At 40.9% G+C, this 16,574-nt stretch overlaps 1 protein-coding gene across 2 annotated transcripts in view; it reads left to right on the top strand.

Annotated features, from left to right (window-relative positions):
* RAB9B (RAB9B, member RAS oncogene family) overlaps positions 1 to 7,486 on the top strand; it is a 55,937-nt gene extending 48,451 nt beyond the window's left edge. For both annotated transcript variants that reach the window (XM_069213538.1, XM_069213547.1), the window contains one exon: positions 6,719 to 7,486. In XM_069213538.1, coding sequence (XP_069069639.1) covers positions 6,745 to 7,350 — 606 coding nt within the window. In that variant the 5' untranslated portion in view covers positions 6,719 to 6,744 and the 3' untranslated portion in view covers positions 7,351 to 7,486. The remainder of the gene's footprint in view (positions 1 to 6,718) is intronic.
* The last annotated feature ends 9,088 nt before the right edge of the window (positions 7,487 to 16,574 follow it).

Here is a 16,574-nt window from a genome sequence, read left to right as displayed (position 1 = left end):
TGTGTAAGCTGTTGTTTGTGCTGTAGAAGCAGCTGTTCACAACACAACTGTTCAGGGCTTCCTTTGCAGAGCTAAGCTTGTTCTCTTGGAAACTTTGATTCTTTCTTGCTGAGATACCGGTATATTTATTTTGTGCATCAAGGAAGAAATTTTAAATTATTTATAACTTGGTTCAAACAAATACCCCCCCCACCCTGTATGGTGCTGAATGTACCAAATATAAATTGCAGTAATGAACTAACCGTAATAACTTTAAAACTGTTCTTTTAAGCACATGCAGGCTGTTGGCATTCTGTAGCTTTGGAGTTTTAGCCCTTTTCAAGTCTTACTCACTGCTAAGTAGAACAGATAATTTGTAGAGCCTGGTGGAGCCTCACCATCCTGTATAACACACTCTTTTTTGTTTCAGTTCTCGATCCACCATCTCTTTTCTCCCATTTGTACTCTTTGCTTCCTAGTCTGTCCTTTCTCTCTACTGGGTGGTTCTCTTCATCACTCCATTAACCTGATCTGAGTGCCCAATATATTTAAAAAATGTACAGCAGCAACTTCAAGTTGAGCCTCCGCATTATACCTTGGCTTTTATCCATTTGTTAAAGAACAGAAAATTGACACTTTTCTTTTGCGCGTTTTAGTTGTTAACATTGTGATTACCACAAACCCAGCATGAATTATAAAAGGCAGAAATGCTCCAAAGTGGAGCAACATAATGTACAGAATCAGAAACATGCAATGGGAGAAGCAGAGACAAAAGTCAAATAGTGGAGAGTCAACCCTGGTTAAAGCGTACTAACTGAGACATAGAATTAGAATTGCATGAGTCATCATTTTGAGACCGACAGTGAAGTAATACAAGCAGTGTGATAAAGAGAAACAGATTTCCTCCATCAAATGCCTACCAGGCAGTAGGAAAAAAGAACCTAAGCTTGACATCCATTAATCAAATGCATGTTTATAAAAAGATGGCTTTTGCTGTGGCTCACCTCAAGAGACACATAAAGGCAGGACTTTTCCGGAAACCACCTACTTAATTGAACAACTAAAATAGAAAATTACTAATGATAAACATTTATCAAATTGGCCATTCGAAGTAGAAGTTGTTTTATTATGACAGTAGTTCAGCCAGTTGTGAGTGAAAGCCTTATAACCAAGGGAGAAATATTTTAATCTTATCCCTCCTCTACATAGAAGCCAGTGCAGAAGCTTGTGTGCCAAGTACATCCCACATCACTCTATTTCTAAAAAGGGGGCTGGGTCTTTTTAGTCACTTACAAGAATATTCAGGGAAGAAGTCACCTTTTTTGTGGCACCTGAAAAAGGGAGCAGTGACCATCATTAACTAAACAATATTATTTATGATAAGATTCACAAAGCTGTTGGATCACCTACACGCAACTCAAGTGATCAGATAGCTGCATTTGTATGACAAAATTCCATTCCTGATTCAGATGATAGGGAATGCTTTGATTACTTACCAGTAATTGCATTACTCTGAGTGCTTCCCTCACTTAGATTCCTAACAGTGTGAGGCCCTGAGGCCTTCCTTGAAAGCATTTCCTCAGCATAAAAACCCCCTCCCCCATACCTCTTATTTCATCAACAATCCTCAAACACAGATGGCTGGAAGGGGGAGGTAGGACTCTAGAAAAGGACTCTGAGTAATGCATTTACCAGTAAGTAATCAAAGCATTACCCCCTTGTCCCTCTCGCTTTGATTCCTAACAATGCAAGATGTACCCAAGCAAAAGAAAGTCTGGTCAACTGAGTAACTGTAGAACATCTATCTTTATTACCATTAGGAAGACCATGGTTACTTCATTGCAGACAAAGCATTCGACCCGAAAAAGATCCTCCACTGCAGGACCCTGAACAAATCTGTAGTGCATATTGAAGGTAGACAGGATTGCCCCAGTGGTCACCCTACAGATCTCAGCTAAGGATGCCCCCTGACCCTCAGCTGGAGAAGTTAACAAACCTCATGTTGACCTGCTCTGTATCCCCATAGGAGAAGGAATCCCAAACTGAGAATAAGCCAAAAAAAGTACAAATCCACCAGCTCAAGGTTTGCATGGGCTGTTTGCGACCCTTCCTGGCAGGCCCAAAATTAACAAAGAAGTATCCTGATGAATGTCCTCACTCTCTCTAGATAAACTAAAATAGTTCTTTGAACGTCCAGAGAATGAAGACAAACCTTGTCAGGATAGTGAGGCTCTGGACAGAAAACAGACAAAATAACTTTCTGCTGTAAATGAAAGGAAGAATTTACTTTGGCAACAAACCTCGATGCTTGCCCCTGAACCACCCTGTCCTCACAAGATCTTTAAGAAAGGGGCGTTACTGGAAAGAACCCTGCCCACTCTCCCTATCTCTCTGAGCTGAAATAATTGTGACAGGAAAAGACACCTTCAATATAATAATTTTGATTTCAATTGAATGGAGAGGCTCAAAAGGGGGACTAACGCAAAGCCTGCAACACCAGAAAGGGATCACTAGAAGGACAAACCGGAGACACCTTAGGGCGAATATTAGAAAATCCCTTAAACAATTTTTAGACTAGACCCTGTGGATCTTCCAAATTACCCCAAGGAGCCCGGAAGGCCTTAATTGCACTCAGTGCAGCCATAGACAAAGGGCAGTGCCCCGAAGAGAACCCATCCTGCAAAAATTGAACCTGACAACGAGAGGCAGAACTAGGTTAAGTTTGCTGTTTCCCACTCTATTTCCCAAAGGAAAATCAGTGCTAAGCACGGGAACCTCTAGTGGATGGCCTCCTGATGGCCTGAATAGAAGAGGATACTGTGCCAGCCTTGAGATATAAAACCTGCACCTTCAGTTTCCAAACTGCCAGCTTGAGACAAACCAAAGACTACTTCTGAAGAACGGGGAAGCTCAGAGGAGAGGAATTCTTGGGCAGCAACCACCCCTTGTTCTTTCTCATCACCAGAAGAGGAAACCAGGAGGAACATGCCCATGATGGAGCAATCAGTATGACCTGAGCCTCCTCCCTCCTCACCCTGATCAGAATATTCTGGATTAAAAGGAAAGAAGGGAAAGCAAACAGAAGACCCTGTGGCCAGGGACAGGACAGGCATCTATCACCCAAGCTGCAGACTCCCCCATCCAGGAAACAACTTGGGAAACAGAGTGTTGTAGGAGGACGCAAACACACCCACCACTGGACACCCCCACTTCTGATGGAGCAAACCGAACAAATTGGAAGAGCGACAGAAGCCATGAGAGGAGGAAATCACCCTGCTGAACTGGTCCGCAAGGTTGTTAAGAAGACCCTGAATATAAATCGCAGTCAGAGACAAGAGATGATTCTGGCTCCAAGATAAGATGCAATCTGAAATGAGGGACAGAGATAAAGCCCTCGTTCCTCCCTGACGGTTGATGTAGGCTTTAGCCATGGTATTGTCTGTCCTGATAGAACACATTGTTGCTGAATCGAAGGGGAAAAGGCCAGTAGAGATAAAAGGACCATCTCAAGCGCCCTCCTGTTGACTGAGTGGATTCATTGAGAGGTTGTCCGTAGACCCTGGACCCGCTGCAAAGATATCCAGGCTTCCAGCCCTTTTTGCTTGCATCCATAGTAATCACAGACGAAGGAAGAGGACATATGGGCATCCCTTTCAGGAGGTGCCACGGATCAAGCCAGCAGGCCAGCTACTGTTTCATTTCCTTCACCGGGAGATGTCCAACAAGATGGGATCTGAAGCAGAAAGTGAATGAACTTGTTCAGGTGGTAGCGACACCAGGGAACCAAAAATACAGTTGCTGCCAAATACACCTAGTGCCCCTAAACTCTCATCTAGTCCTACACAATCAGAAAAGGATCTTTCAGAATATCTTGAACATGGGACTTAATTTTGTAAACCCTGATGACTGGAAGATTAACTATACCCCAATATGTACGAAATCTGGCACAAGTAAAAACACAGTCCTGGTCTAAGGGCAACTGAGACTTCTAGATGTTGATCAGAAACCCACATTAGCATATGGACAACTCAATTCACATGCTGTATTGCTTGATGGGCAGACCTGGCAGACACCAGACAATCATACGGATAGGGCTGAACACAAATCCCCTTCTGGTAAAGCAGAGCCATCAAAAGAGCCACAACCTTGGTGTTGCCGATGTTAACCCAAACAAGAGGACTCAGAACTGGAAGTGAGATCTCCTCACCTCAAAACGAAGAAACCTTTGTGTGCTTGATGAATAGGCCCATGCACGTAAGCATCCAGTTGATTGTGGCCAGGAAGTCAGAGGAATGATGACCTGCAGCGTTGCCATGCAGAAATGAACAGTCTTGAACCATTGGTCGAGTCTCTTTAAATCAAGTACAGGTTGACAGCCCATTAGACTTTCTGCACCACAAAGTGGATGGAATACACCCCTTGTCATGGGGGCCAGGGAGTATTACCTTTTTGAGTAGCAAGGCTGAAAACTCATCCCACAAGACCCTTTCCCGGACGGGATCACTGAGGACAGGAGTCTTTCTTCCGCCACATTGAAGACTGGAAGACTGACCTAGTCAGGAACGCTGTGCTGATGGGCCTGCCCTATTGGATCATTCGAACAAATTCCCTAATTTACAGGGTTGGTATTTGCAATGTTTAGCAGAATAAGACTTGGGGTCATTCTTAGGATAATCCCTGGAATCTCTGGACCAGGATCTGAAGGCCGTCCCAACAGATAATATATACAACCAGAGATTTTTCTTGTCCTTGAAAGATTTCCTCATCGTGTCACCCAGCTGGTCACCGAAGAGCTTCTTTCCCACAAAAGATATTTTTAGAAAAGCTACTTTCTCCCTGAAGTCAGCTTTCTGCTCCTGCATCCACAGATTCTGACGAGCCATCACCACCGAACTGGAAGTGATTGAGGATGCTTTGATATTTGAGGAAATATGAGTTATGAGTTTCGACTGCTAATGCATCTGTACCAGGATGTCCAAAACATTTACACCCTCCTGCATATCCTCTGTAAGGTACTAAAAATCCTTAACAATAGATTGCAAATTGAGCGCAGCATAAGATGCTGCAAGCAAGACCAAATTTGCCGCCCCTAACCAGAGCTTTAGGCAGGTGTCCACCTTTTTGTCTGTCGGATCCGATGGAGAACAGTCATCCATGTTTAATGATGATCTGCCGCGTAGGGGAGTCAAAATAGAATCCACTTTAATGGACTGAGGAATCACAGCATCCATTTCCTCTAAAGGATAGGATTTCTGCAGAAATCTTGAAATATGGAATTGAATTGGCTCCATCCAACTTCTGAAAAGACACCAATTGTTCTTGGGATGAAAAGTAAAAACCACTGACGTATGTTTTGGCATATTGATGGAAGAGCCCTCCTTCTTTGCAGACAGTGAAAAGAGCGACGCCACCGGCTCAATTATGAGACTGTTTCAATGTTGTGGGCTGTTTCCGGCAGAGGGAAACTCGTAATAGGGACCTCAGGAAGGAGACCACACTGGTGATGTCCTGACCACTGGACTTCGGCCGACAGCCTTTTCCGTCAGCCGAAGTCGTAATGGGGGTCTTAGTGACCACGAAAAAAGATGATATTGCATTCATCAGTGCAGGGTACCACCATTACTCATTAGTCTGTAAAAGTAAATGTAAATGTGATAACCAGCAGGTATTCCCTATTTATGTACATAAGTGCACATATCGGAGGCAATATCACTGCTCCTGAATGCAGTAACTACTTTCCTGCATGAGAATATTATCCACTTTGGCATTTTGCTCCAAATGAAGGCCAGAGTATTGAATTAGGAGTGGCGGAATTAAATGGTTGGAAAACTTGGTGTACAAGTATAGGTGCTGTAAAACCTTAAGCCTGCTCAGAGTTATAACTGTAAGTAGCTGTATTGTATAATAAGGTATTTTTTCTCATATCTGGGTAACTTCCATATTGTTGCATTCACTGTAGTCTGAGTACAAGTTCAACAGACACCCGCTCTCTTGCAATTTATTCATAGAACAAATACTACTTTAGTTGAAATCCACACAGCTTAAGGCTGCAGTTTGGCAGTTACTCCCAAAGGTGAGTTCTAAAAGATTATTATAAAACTATTTTACAGTTTTCTATTGACTCTGATCAGTAGACTCAAAGTTATTTGGCGTTCAAGCAGAAATGAGGAAAGAAAAGGTAAATATAAACAGTGAGCCCAAATCATGAACGTAGTATCATTATATTGAAACCTTTAAAATAAAAGAAATATTTTTGACAAAACTTTGTCCTTCAGCTTGATAAGTAAGACTAGTATAATAGTGCTTGCGAATCTGTTCCAAAGAAACAAGAGAATTAATGAATTACTAACCTTGCCAAGCAAACAGTGGAACTCCAGTCTTGAGAGGGCCAGAGCAGAACTTGTATTTACTCAGCACATATTAGTGCTTATAGAGCATCCTCCTCTGTATTAATAGACAGATAGTGAGTGAGTTGTACATGCCGCTGTAGGAAACCTTTAGTTCACATGTTTGAATCAAAGGAGATTGAGTCAGTTGATCATCCAGTCTGTTATCCATTCATGGTGGATAACGTGAAAACCAATAATGTGGACAAAGTTACCACTTTTGTTTTATCTTCGTTGTAATTAAATTGTCTGCTTCTCATTGTGTTTTCATCTCTTACCGTAATGGGTTATTCATGTGGCACATTACTGATTAGTCATTTTCTAATTGGTTCTATTTATTGTACCCTCTCCAGGTATTTTGAGTTCTACTGCTGCAGCAATGAGTGGAAAGTCTCTGCTTCTCAAGGTTATTCTTCTCGGGGATGGTGGAGTTGGAAAAAGTTCACTCATGAATCGATATGTGACCAACAAGTTCGATTCCCAAGCTTTTCACACAATAGGCGTTGAATTCTTAAACCGTGATCTGGAGGTAGATGGAAGGTTTGTGACTCTTCAGATCTGGGACACCGCAGGGCAGGAACGTTTCAAGAGTCTACGAACCCCTTTCTATCGAGGAGCAGATTGCTGCTTGTTGACTTTCAGTGTGGATGACCGTCAGAGCTTTGAGAATTTGGGAAACTGGCGTAAAGAGTTCATTTTCTATGCAGATGTGAAGGACCCTGACCACTTCCCATTTGTAGTCCTTGGTAACAAGGTAGACAAAAGTGAAAGAGAGGTCACCACAGAGGTGGCACAAGCTTGGTGTATTGAAAATGGAAACTACCCTTATCTAGAAACAAGTGCTAAGGATGCGACAAATGTGGATGTTGCCTTTGAGGAATCAGTAAGGCAGGTACTTGCTGTAGAAGAGCATATGGAGCATTCTATGCTTGGGAATGCAATTGATTTGCATAGCGATTACAAATCCGGGTCTTCATGCTGCTAAGAGGAGAGTGCTACTAATTATCTGTGAAACAGGATGCTGTCCATTGACTTTTGGGTACCACATAAGGTTGCTCATCGGGATAGGAAGGGTTATTTACAGTAGGAGACTTTTCCTTTCTGTTCAAATAGAGGATGATTTTTGGGGTCCTGCAGTAGGGAAAAAAATGATCAGGATGTTTGGTAGGTGATTGTGTAGCTCCATTTTGGTTGCTGGCACAATTAATGAAAAATCGCTTGTGAGCATTTTTTTATTGAAGGAATAGGATTGAAATAATCAGCCAGTACTTGGCGCTAGGGTAAAGGTTAAAATGCACATGCACTCTGAAAGTATACCCACATGAACGAACGCATATGTATTCTCTTCAGTATTTATTCCTCTATAATTGCTATGTCAGAAGGTATAAAGCCAAGAAATTACATCTGAGAAATACATGTTCTCTTAAAGTCAAGCAGTGGATAATTGACGGCAAAAATGATTACATCTTCAAACGTGTTCACACTGTACTGCAGTTGTGTCTACATCATTTTTCCCAGTAATGTCTAGTGAGTTATCAAGCTGACCGGAGTTTGAACATGTCAGGCGTTCATTGACCATGATATACTTAATTAACAGCACAGCATATTGGTTTCCCAATTTTACACCTGAGGTATTCGTACATTCTTGCAATATATAAATGTATTTTTATTAACTAGGAATCTTACTGTCTGTTTTGATGTTGTGAAATTGTAATCGTTTGCTCATAAAACGGTGAGTGAAACTACAGGCAGCAGTACAACAAACTATCTTATTTCCTTTTTGTTCATTGGCAAGTTTCCATGTGTATAACTGAATTGGCAACGTAGTAACGTACATGTATACAGAGAGTGTACCTGAAATATCTTGACAAATTATCTTCAGAGAAAAATGTTCCTAATCTTGAAAAGAATAGAATGGAAATAAGTAGGAAATGTATATTGCCAGTTCCACTCTACTAATGCCATATAAGGCAAAATGTTAAAAACACCAGTGTGAATGTAATAAGGCATTTGACGAAGAACAAAAATGTTCCTAATCTTGAAAAGAATAGAACGGAAATAAGTAGGAAATGTATGTTAACAGTTCCACTCTACTAATGCCATGTAAGGCTAATGTTAAAAACACCAGTGTGAATGTAATAAGGCATTTGACGAAGAAACACGGCTATTAATTGAGAATGCGCTTAGTTAATTTACTGGAGCATTTTGTTACAACCCCTGCCTCTAGAAGTCCACCAATTTGCTTAAGATAATTACATTCCACATATTGCATCCTTTTATGCCCGAAACAAAAACCTGCTTGAAAAAGCACCCAAATTGCACAGTCACATATTCCCTTTTTTTTTTACCTCCGAGCAGAGAAGGTGTCCTGTTGTTTTTTAATATATTTTTTAAAGAAAAATCTGCTCTCCTTTTTTTTTTTTTTTTTTAAATATGTCATCTAAGGCAGAAATGCTTACTAAGTAATGCCCTTCTTGCTGGAAGATGACTCAGGGAAAAAAATACTTAACATTGGCTTTTTGTCAGGTGAAAAATAAATGGACACCATACCTGATTCAGGGCGCATATTCCGAATTTAGAGAAATACTATAAATAACTCAAACTAGGTATTTGGTATGTCTGTGTTAGATGTTTTGCCGGTGATTCCATCCTCCATCCCATTTCTTTTCCATTGATGCTCGGCAGTGGTTTGCCTAAAGCTTTTGGTGATGACATTATTAGCTCAAACCAAAACTAACACAGCCCCTTTTAATTGTCGGCTCTTTGAGGAGTAAAATCTAAGAGTAGAAGTACTGAAAGTTATTAGTCTTTCAGGGCTTTGATGGATACAGTGGACCTAAAAAATGCAGAGAGATGAATGTTTACTGTCATAGGTAAACTTGGGAATCTATAAAGTGTGTTTTTTTCTCAAAAAATACAATTGTGTTTACTAAATGCACTCTCTGAGAACACGCAAGGTTTTGCTTTTGTGCTCAATCCACAGATAGAAGCTTTCTATATGCAGTTTGGTGCTACTCAAAGAAACCATAGCCCATAGCCTTTTTCACAACTGTTAAGTAGTAAATGGCTCCAAAAAGAACACTAACTTTAGCAAACAGCAGCAGGTGAGTGTAATTATTTAGTCCTGATCTTTGGGGGTTAATAGAAGGAATAAAAGTAAAAAGAACTTTTTGTAAGCTGTCCGCACCAATAGTGTTATACCTTCTGACTCTCATAAGCATGGTCCTAAGTAAACTGACTGTAATCGTATTTCAAGTAGGTCACTTCTGGCAAGCCATTTCATTGTCCCTTACATTTCTTTGAACACCAGCCACACATCTCATTAATCATGCTACTGATCTAATGACTTCAGCACTCTGGGACTGCATTCTTAATTTGACCCAATTGAGCCAGGCTGATTCACTCCACTGATGAAGTCCCTGACATAGCACCCACATGCAGTCGTTCATGCCTCAATCACATTTGTCTATGTCCCTTTTTCTCATTAGAACACTGGAATTTCGGGAGCTCCATTAAAGACAATAAAGTCCTCTGGGCTTCTAATGGCCAGTAGAAGCACCCAGCTCCAACATTCCAATGTTGCTGTTGCTGTGAACAAAGGCCTGCTGGAGCCTGAGAGGATATCAGTCCCCTCAGGCTCCGTGGAGCCTTTGTTTTATTTATTAGTACATTCTACCCTCTAGTGGCAGAATGTTCTAATAGCCTCATAGACCTCCGTAGCTGGGCTATACCGGCATTAAACTCTCTCTGTCTTAAAGGCCCTCGCCTTTCGACTCAGGCTTTTAACTCTGGACCGGACCTTTAGTGGCCTTCTATGGCGGGCTATAAGGCTATAGTGGCTCATGAGTCGAACCTGCCCACAAAATGAAGATGACAAACTAGTGGTCACTCCAGTGTTGTAACAAAGGCCCCCACAGCTCCAACAGTAAGGATGGGGGCGGAGCTCCAGAAAGCACTCTCAGTATAGTACACTGCACAGGCGGCAGGCCCCTAACTGGGTCTGTGGGGAGGGGGCCCCTTCATGTACTTTGCAGCCGGGGCCTCCGTAAGTTTTGTTACGTCCCTAGATCACTCAGATAAGTATTTATATTTGTGTTGCATCACTGGTCTCTGCAACAGGCAAGGTAGAGGTATTTACTCCAGTACAGTATTTCATAAATCTCACACATGCAAAGGTAACCTCAGGGGCGTAGCATTGTTAGTAAAACTTTGGGTGAGTAGAGAATCTTCATGTTAATCATTTGAGAAACAGCACATGGGGGAGTATAAGCACCAGTGGAAAGGGAAAGAAGTGCAGATTGTGATTAAAACACAGTATTTTCTAAGATAACTCTATTTTAAGACCTTCTTAACGAGACAAAACTATGGGCCTGATTATGATTTAGGTGGATGGAAAAGCCCATCCACCGAAATCCAAACGGGTGGGTTGCCGCCGCTGTGGCAGTCTCCCCGCCGGGCCCAATACGAGTTTCCCGCTGGATCAGTGGGCAGAACCTCAGTTTCTGCCCGCTGGCCCAGCGGGAAACAGCCTACAACATTGTTTCCGGCTCGTAATAGAGCTGGTGGCAATGCTGTAGTGCCAGCACCTGTCGCAGTGTTCACTGTGTGCAAAGCAGACAGGGAACATTGCAACGGTGCTGGCCAGGGGGGCCCTACATTGACAATGCCAAGTGCATGGGCAGTGCAGGGCCCCCCTGGGACCCACTTTACCCCATCTCCACCAGCCTTTTCATGGCGGTCTTACCGCCATGAAATCGCTGGCAGAGAAGGGGGATCTCAATCCCCAGGGCAGCGCTGCCCTGGTGGATTAGGACCGGCACGACTGCAGACCGGCGGGACGACTAATCCTGGCGTTCGTAATGTGGTGCTAGTCTGGCGGTCAGCGGACCCCTAGACTCGTAATGATACCCTATATGTGTGTTTTTGTCTGAGTATTTAAAAATCCCAGGTGAAATCAGACAAACACCTTATCATACCAGACTGAAAGCTTGTGTGTGTGTGTGTGTGTGTGTGTGTGTGTGTGTATATATATATATATATATATATATATATATATATATATATTAATAGTACATTTATTAACACCTGAAACACACCCACTCCCCTAAAACTGCACCCCTGGGTAACATGGAGAGCTAAAGATTGAGTGACCTGCCTTAGTTTCAGATGCTTCACTGCTAACCTGACCTGTATGCTGAAATTACGAAAAGTGACATGTGACAGAATCAGAATTGCTCATAAACCTATTTCTGCTGAAAAGGTTTATGTCTGTTGTTTCATGTATGTGTTTAGTACCACCTTGCTACAGATGACAAAAGGAGAATGTTAATAGTAGATGCAGTAGAAAGAGTGAGTGACATGCATTAGCATCAGTTTTATGGGTAATAGATGCTTGTCTTGGAGACAATTTATCATTTCTATCAGCATAACATGGCATATGATATGATTATCATTTCTGGGATTTTTGGTTACCTGTAGGTATTCTGTGCTCTGTGCAACAGGGGTATTTTCATCTTAAAGGCATGGATTGCCTCCGAATCTTTACTTTTTGAGTTTGAGCATTACATGTACAGATTATGTCACACAATACTGACATGGCCTCCCTGACCTTACCAAAACACTTGCTCTAGGTCTGTATTCAGGCTAACTGTACATCAGTAAGAGCTAGACCTCGGAAAACATGTGCCAACATCTTGTGCAATCAAAACATTGGCATAAAGAAAATTAGAAAAACAAATGGAAATATTTTAAGCTCAAGCAAGATCAAGGGAATGTATGTTGTTTTTTCATTCCTGCAGAAATTCTGCCCATTTCTTGTTCGTGATTAAAGGTGATTCAGCAGCAATGTTTTTTTTTAATTGATCAAGGGCAGTGAGATAAATGTAGAAATTAATTTTGAAATATTTTTTAATTTTGTAGAAGAACATTGTGCCGTCGAGAAGCCTGCAGTTCAGGTGGAAATAAATGTGATCCTTTATCAATTATTTCACCCTTACTTTTAGCATAAATACCTTTTATTTCCACCATCATTTTTGTGTGCAAAGTAATTTTTTATTAGAACACACCAAACTCTCCTGCTTTGGAAAATGTCTCCGACATGTACCACTATAAATCCATTCATTATGTTGTATTTTTCCCCACATTCACTTATTTTCAATGCAGAGAAGATCTTGATTTTCGTATATGATTTAAGGGGCCTGCATAAAATGGAAAGTTTACGAATACAGCTGACTAAACAGCATGACTGTCTCAGAGCTCATGGAATGTTAACAAACAAACTTAAAACGTGTGGTATCTGTATTTCACTGTGCAGGGTACAGTCATGGAACAATGCTTCTGTGCGACCAAGCTTTATTCTACCTGTGACAAAGCTATACTAATAACTAATCTAGCTTTGTTGGCACCAAAGAAATCTTAGGTAACACTCTCCGACAACTGAAGACTGCAACTGGAATTCTTGTGTGCTCATTGTGTTAACTCAGATTCAAGAGCAGTAGTTCAAGTGTGCCAAAAAGATCAAAGATTTTGTCAAGTTCTTTTTGGAATCTATGCCTCTTGCGCTGTTTGTCATTTGACTGAATGAGCTGAACTAGGGAGTACTTTACATGGGTTTCATTGCTGTGGAAAGTATCCATGATCAAAATATTTTACCCTTAACCAGCAAATCACACCCATTAAGCTTCTTAACTAGTTAATTCTGATCTAACAACCTCCATACCCCATTCAATGAAAGATAGGATTTGTCTTTTCTGGATTTGCTGTATTGTTCTTGTAATGGTCAATGGTGCTGGTAGCTGCTTTATACAGTTAAGGCCATTTGCATACTTGGGACTCTCAGCATTAGACATTTTTTGGTTGTGTTTCCATTTCTGTCACTAAGCAAGAACGGATCTATAAAGATATTGTGACATGAAGGTCAACTGGGAGTTCAGAGACATTAGCCTTTTTGTATATATGTCCTTCAGCAGATCTTGGTCCTTGTGGTTGAAACCATTTATGAACTGTATTGATCTCTTGTACTCCAACCAGCTTATGCACAGTGTCACAGACATTACTGTTTCTCCCGTAGTTTGTAACAGGATAAGGCTCGGATTTCCTGTTGTTTTCTGAGGAAATCCTCTCCCTACCCAGAAATGTCCTCCCCCCTTCCCTGTTCTACTCCCCATGTCCTTGCTTCCCTTCTCCACAACACCCCACCCCAGCCACATGTCCTAGTTGACATTTAGCAGTGGCTCAGGACAGATGGTAAATGTGTATGTTAAATCCCACTAAGTGAGGAATTCCCTCTGGTTTTATAACCATTGAAATACTTTCCTCACAGTAATTCCCCACTCCAGAGTTCAGCTCTCAATTGGAAGGCTGTTTTCCAGGCAACTGCAGAGTCTTCGTAAATTCATGTGCAAGTTTATGATCCCCACCCAATCCTTACAGCATGCCCCTTAATTGGGGCCTTAGTGGTCTATTGAATGTGGCATTGGACCTGGAATCTGGAATTTGGAGTCCTGAATTCAAGTCCTATTTCACTGTGACAAACTTTCGCATTTTGGACACATGGGCCTACTCCTGTGGAACTCATTTAACTTTGTTGTTGAAGTGTAGGGCATTGAATTGTATTTTCCCAAAGAATGCTGTATAACATTATTATTTTTTTATGTAATAAGCACCATATGGGCAGGCATAAACCTTTAAGAATATCCAATGATGTTTTGATGATTATTTTATCTCTTACTTGCACTTTTTCATGTCTTGTTCATAAGAATATCACATATTCCTGTGTTGAACAAGATGCTGCTCATTCACATAAATCATGCTGCTTTTAATTGGGATCTTCTCCTTGATAAGGCTCTGTGACCACAACTACCAGAAACAAAGCATCTAAAACAATCTTTGTACTGCAAATCTGTCTGACAATAATTCGCGTTTGTTTTCAAACACTTTTAATAACCTGGCTATGCCAGTCAAAGTTATTCCTGAAAATTGTTGATCATTTTTGTATTCAAAAAGTCAGGTATGAGGAACATTACAACCAAAAGTAACTTTTTATATATTCATGACCATTATCCGTTCATATCCAGACCAAGTGAACAAACTGAATATCATGCAAATGTGCAGGTCAGGATTTGTGAAACTTTTAAATATTCGTTGAAATGCTAAGAATTAAAATAAACAATGATGTCGTTGGTAACCTTGTAATAAATATTTTACTCATTGAACCATTTTGGGCTGTCAGATTAAACTTTACAATGAAGAAGTTCACATTTGAAGGTTCATCATAAACTGAAGGCACACAGACACATAACATAAAGACGGCTCCCAGGTTTCTGTTTTTTTCATGTTTATTCTGATACTTACAGACAGATTTTTTTTCCATTCCTTTTCCAATCTGTATTTATTTTTCAATATGGATAAGAACGAAAGATTGGTCATTCACGACTGTCAGGCCAGTATCTGTGCCTGTTGACAGAGACAATGGAGTTAACGTTTCCCAGTGAAACCTAATCAGAAACATTCTTTGTTCATGTTTTCATAAAGTGTATTGATGAATCATGAATAAATGTGCAAATAATATTCTCTGACCTTTCAAAAGTGTGTGCCTGATGAAATTTGTGAGTTTTTCTCTGGAACAGTTCGAGGCAATTTGTGTCTGTAAACAACCATTTTCCTGTTTAAGTAATACCTGCTAGTAATATCTTATAAATAAATTACTACATGACTCTGCGAGAGACTCTTGAAATTGTCAAGCTAACAGATTTTGGGCACTCTGCTATCAACTTCAAGTATGGAACATGATTGATATGACACATTAAATTAGATACTTGTAAAAAGTTATTTCTGCTGCACATAGGTTAACAACTTTTGTGTTGGAAAAACTTTACTCTAACTAACGTTCTTGTGACTATTTGCTTATTTTACCTTCTTTCTTTCCTTTTCCTCCTGTTTCTTTTTTTTCCTCTTACCCTACCCACCCAGCACCATGGCAGAGCAGCAACAGTAGCCTTCCTTGTGGGTGGTGCCGATGTCAAGGGGTGCAGCCTCGCCCGATCTTCAGCAAGGAGGAGGTGGCAGCACTTGTTTTTATGTGCAGCACCACCTCCCCTCCATGCAGGCCTAGGAGCGGTTACCCCCTGCGGCAGTGTCTGCAGTGTTTGGGTAGGGTGTGCCATTTGGTCAGGGCCGCCACCTAGGTCCAGCACACCACCCAGCAGCTGACGCATATATTTAATGGCAGATATTATCGACTGAGAGGAGGACCTGCTCGACCTGCTATGTGAGGGACTTGGTGAATATTATATTTTTATTGTTTGTGTTCTGCAATTCTAACTTTTTTTTCCATATAGCATTCGGCTTCCACTCAAAGGTAAGTTATGTTTAGTTTACGTTAGATTATTATTTATTCTGTGATCCATTTAGAGCTAGCAAGTTGCTCGGTGCTAAATCATTGATTTTTATACTTGTAGGCAGGCACTCACTTTGACTGATTATTTAAGAAGCCATTGAATCGCAGACTCCTCTGAGCTTCTCCTAACTATGTAGTGAATTAGTGATATCAGTGAGTTAGCATTCTCTGTGACTTTATGTAGCGTGTACAGTCCCAAATAATTTCACATTGATGCAAGTGTGGGTGCATTGCAAACAAAGTGAGACAAAGTCGGTCCCTCAAGGGGCTTGAGAAATGAGAATAAAATTAAAGATCAGTCATTGCAATGCATTAGTTCTAAATGTAGATTTTCTTAAGGAAATTTGGAATACGGATTTTAGGAGTATAGCCAACTCAACGAAAGTTGATGATACTAGTATAGTGCCATAGGCGATCTGACTTAAGTACAATTTTATTGCATTTGGCTGTTAAATAATAATTAAGTGGAGATTTACGGTACCACTAATGTATTTTTTTAATCTACTTTGTAACCTTACATCAACACCCAAGGGCAAGAAGAAAGGCACTGCACCGGTGAGTCCAGCAGGAGCTGGGGAGGCACCGACCACCAGCACCAATGCTGATGGCTCTGCTCATCCCACTAAGTCCTATTATTTAATATTTTTAACATTAACTTTTACCTCTCCCCTCTTTTATACTACTTTTAATTTTGCCTTGTTTACTTTCTCTTTACTGCCTCCATTTTTCCAACTCCCCCATCCAAGTTTTGTTTTATTCCTGTTATCCCTGCATTATCTTTTTTTTGTGCTTTTTATTGACCATTTTGTATT

The sequence above is a fragment of the Pleurodeles waltl genome, chromosome 2_1 (genome assembly GCF_031143425.1).
Source record: "Pleurodeles waltl isolate 20211129_DDA chromosome 2_1, aPleWal1.hap1.20221129, whole genome shotgun sequence".
Classification (NCBI taxonomy): domain Eukaryota; kingdom Metazoa; phylum Chordata; class Amphibia; order Caudata; family Salamandridae; genus Pleurodeles; species Pleurodeles waltl.
The sequence above is the reverse complement of the archived record's forward strand: the minus strand, read 5'-3'. Positions and strand labels throughout refer to the sequence as shown.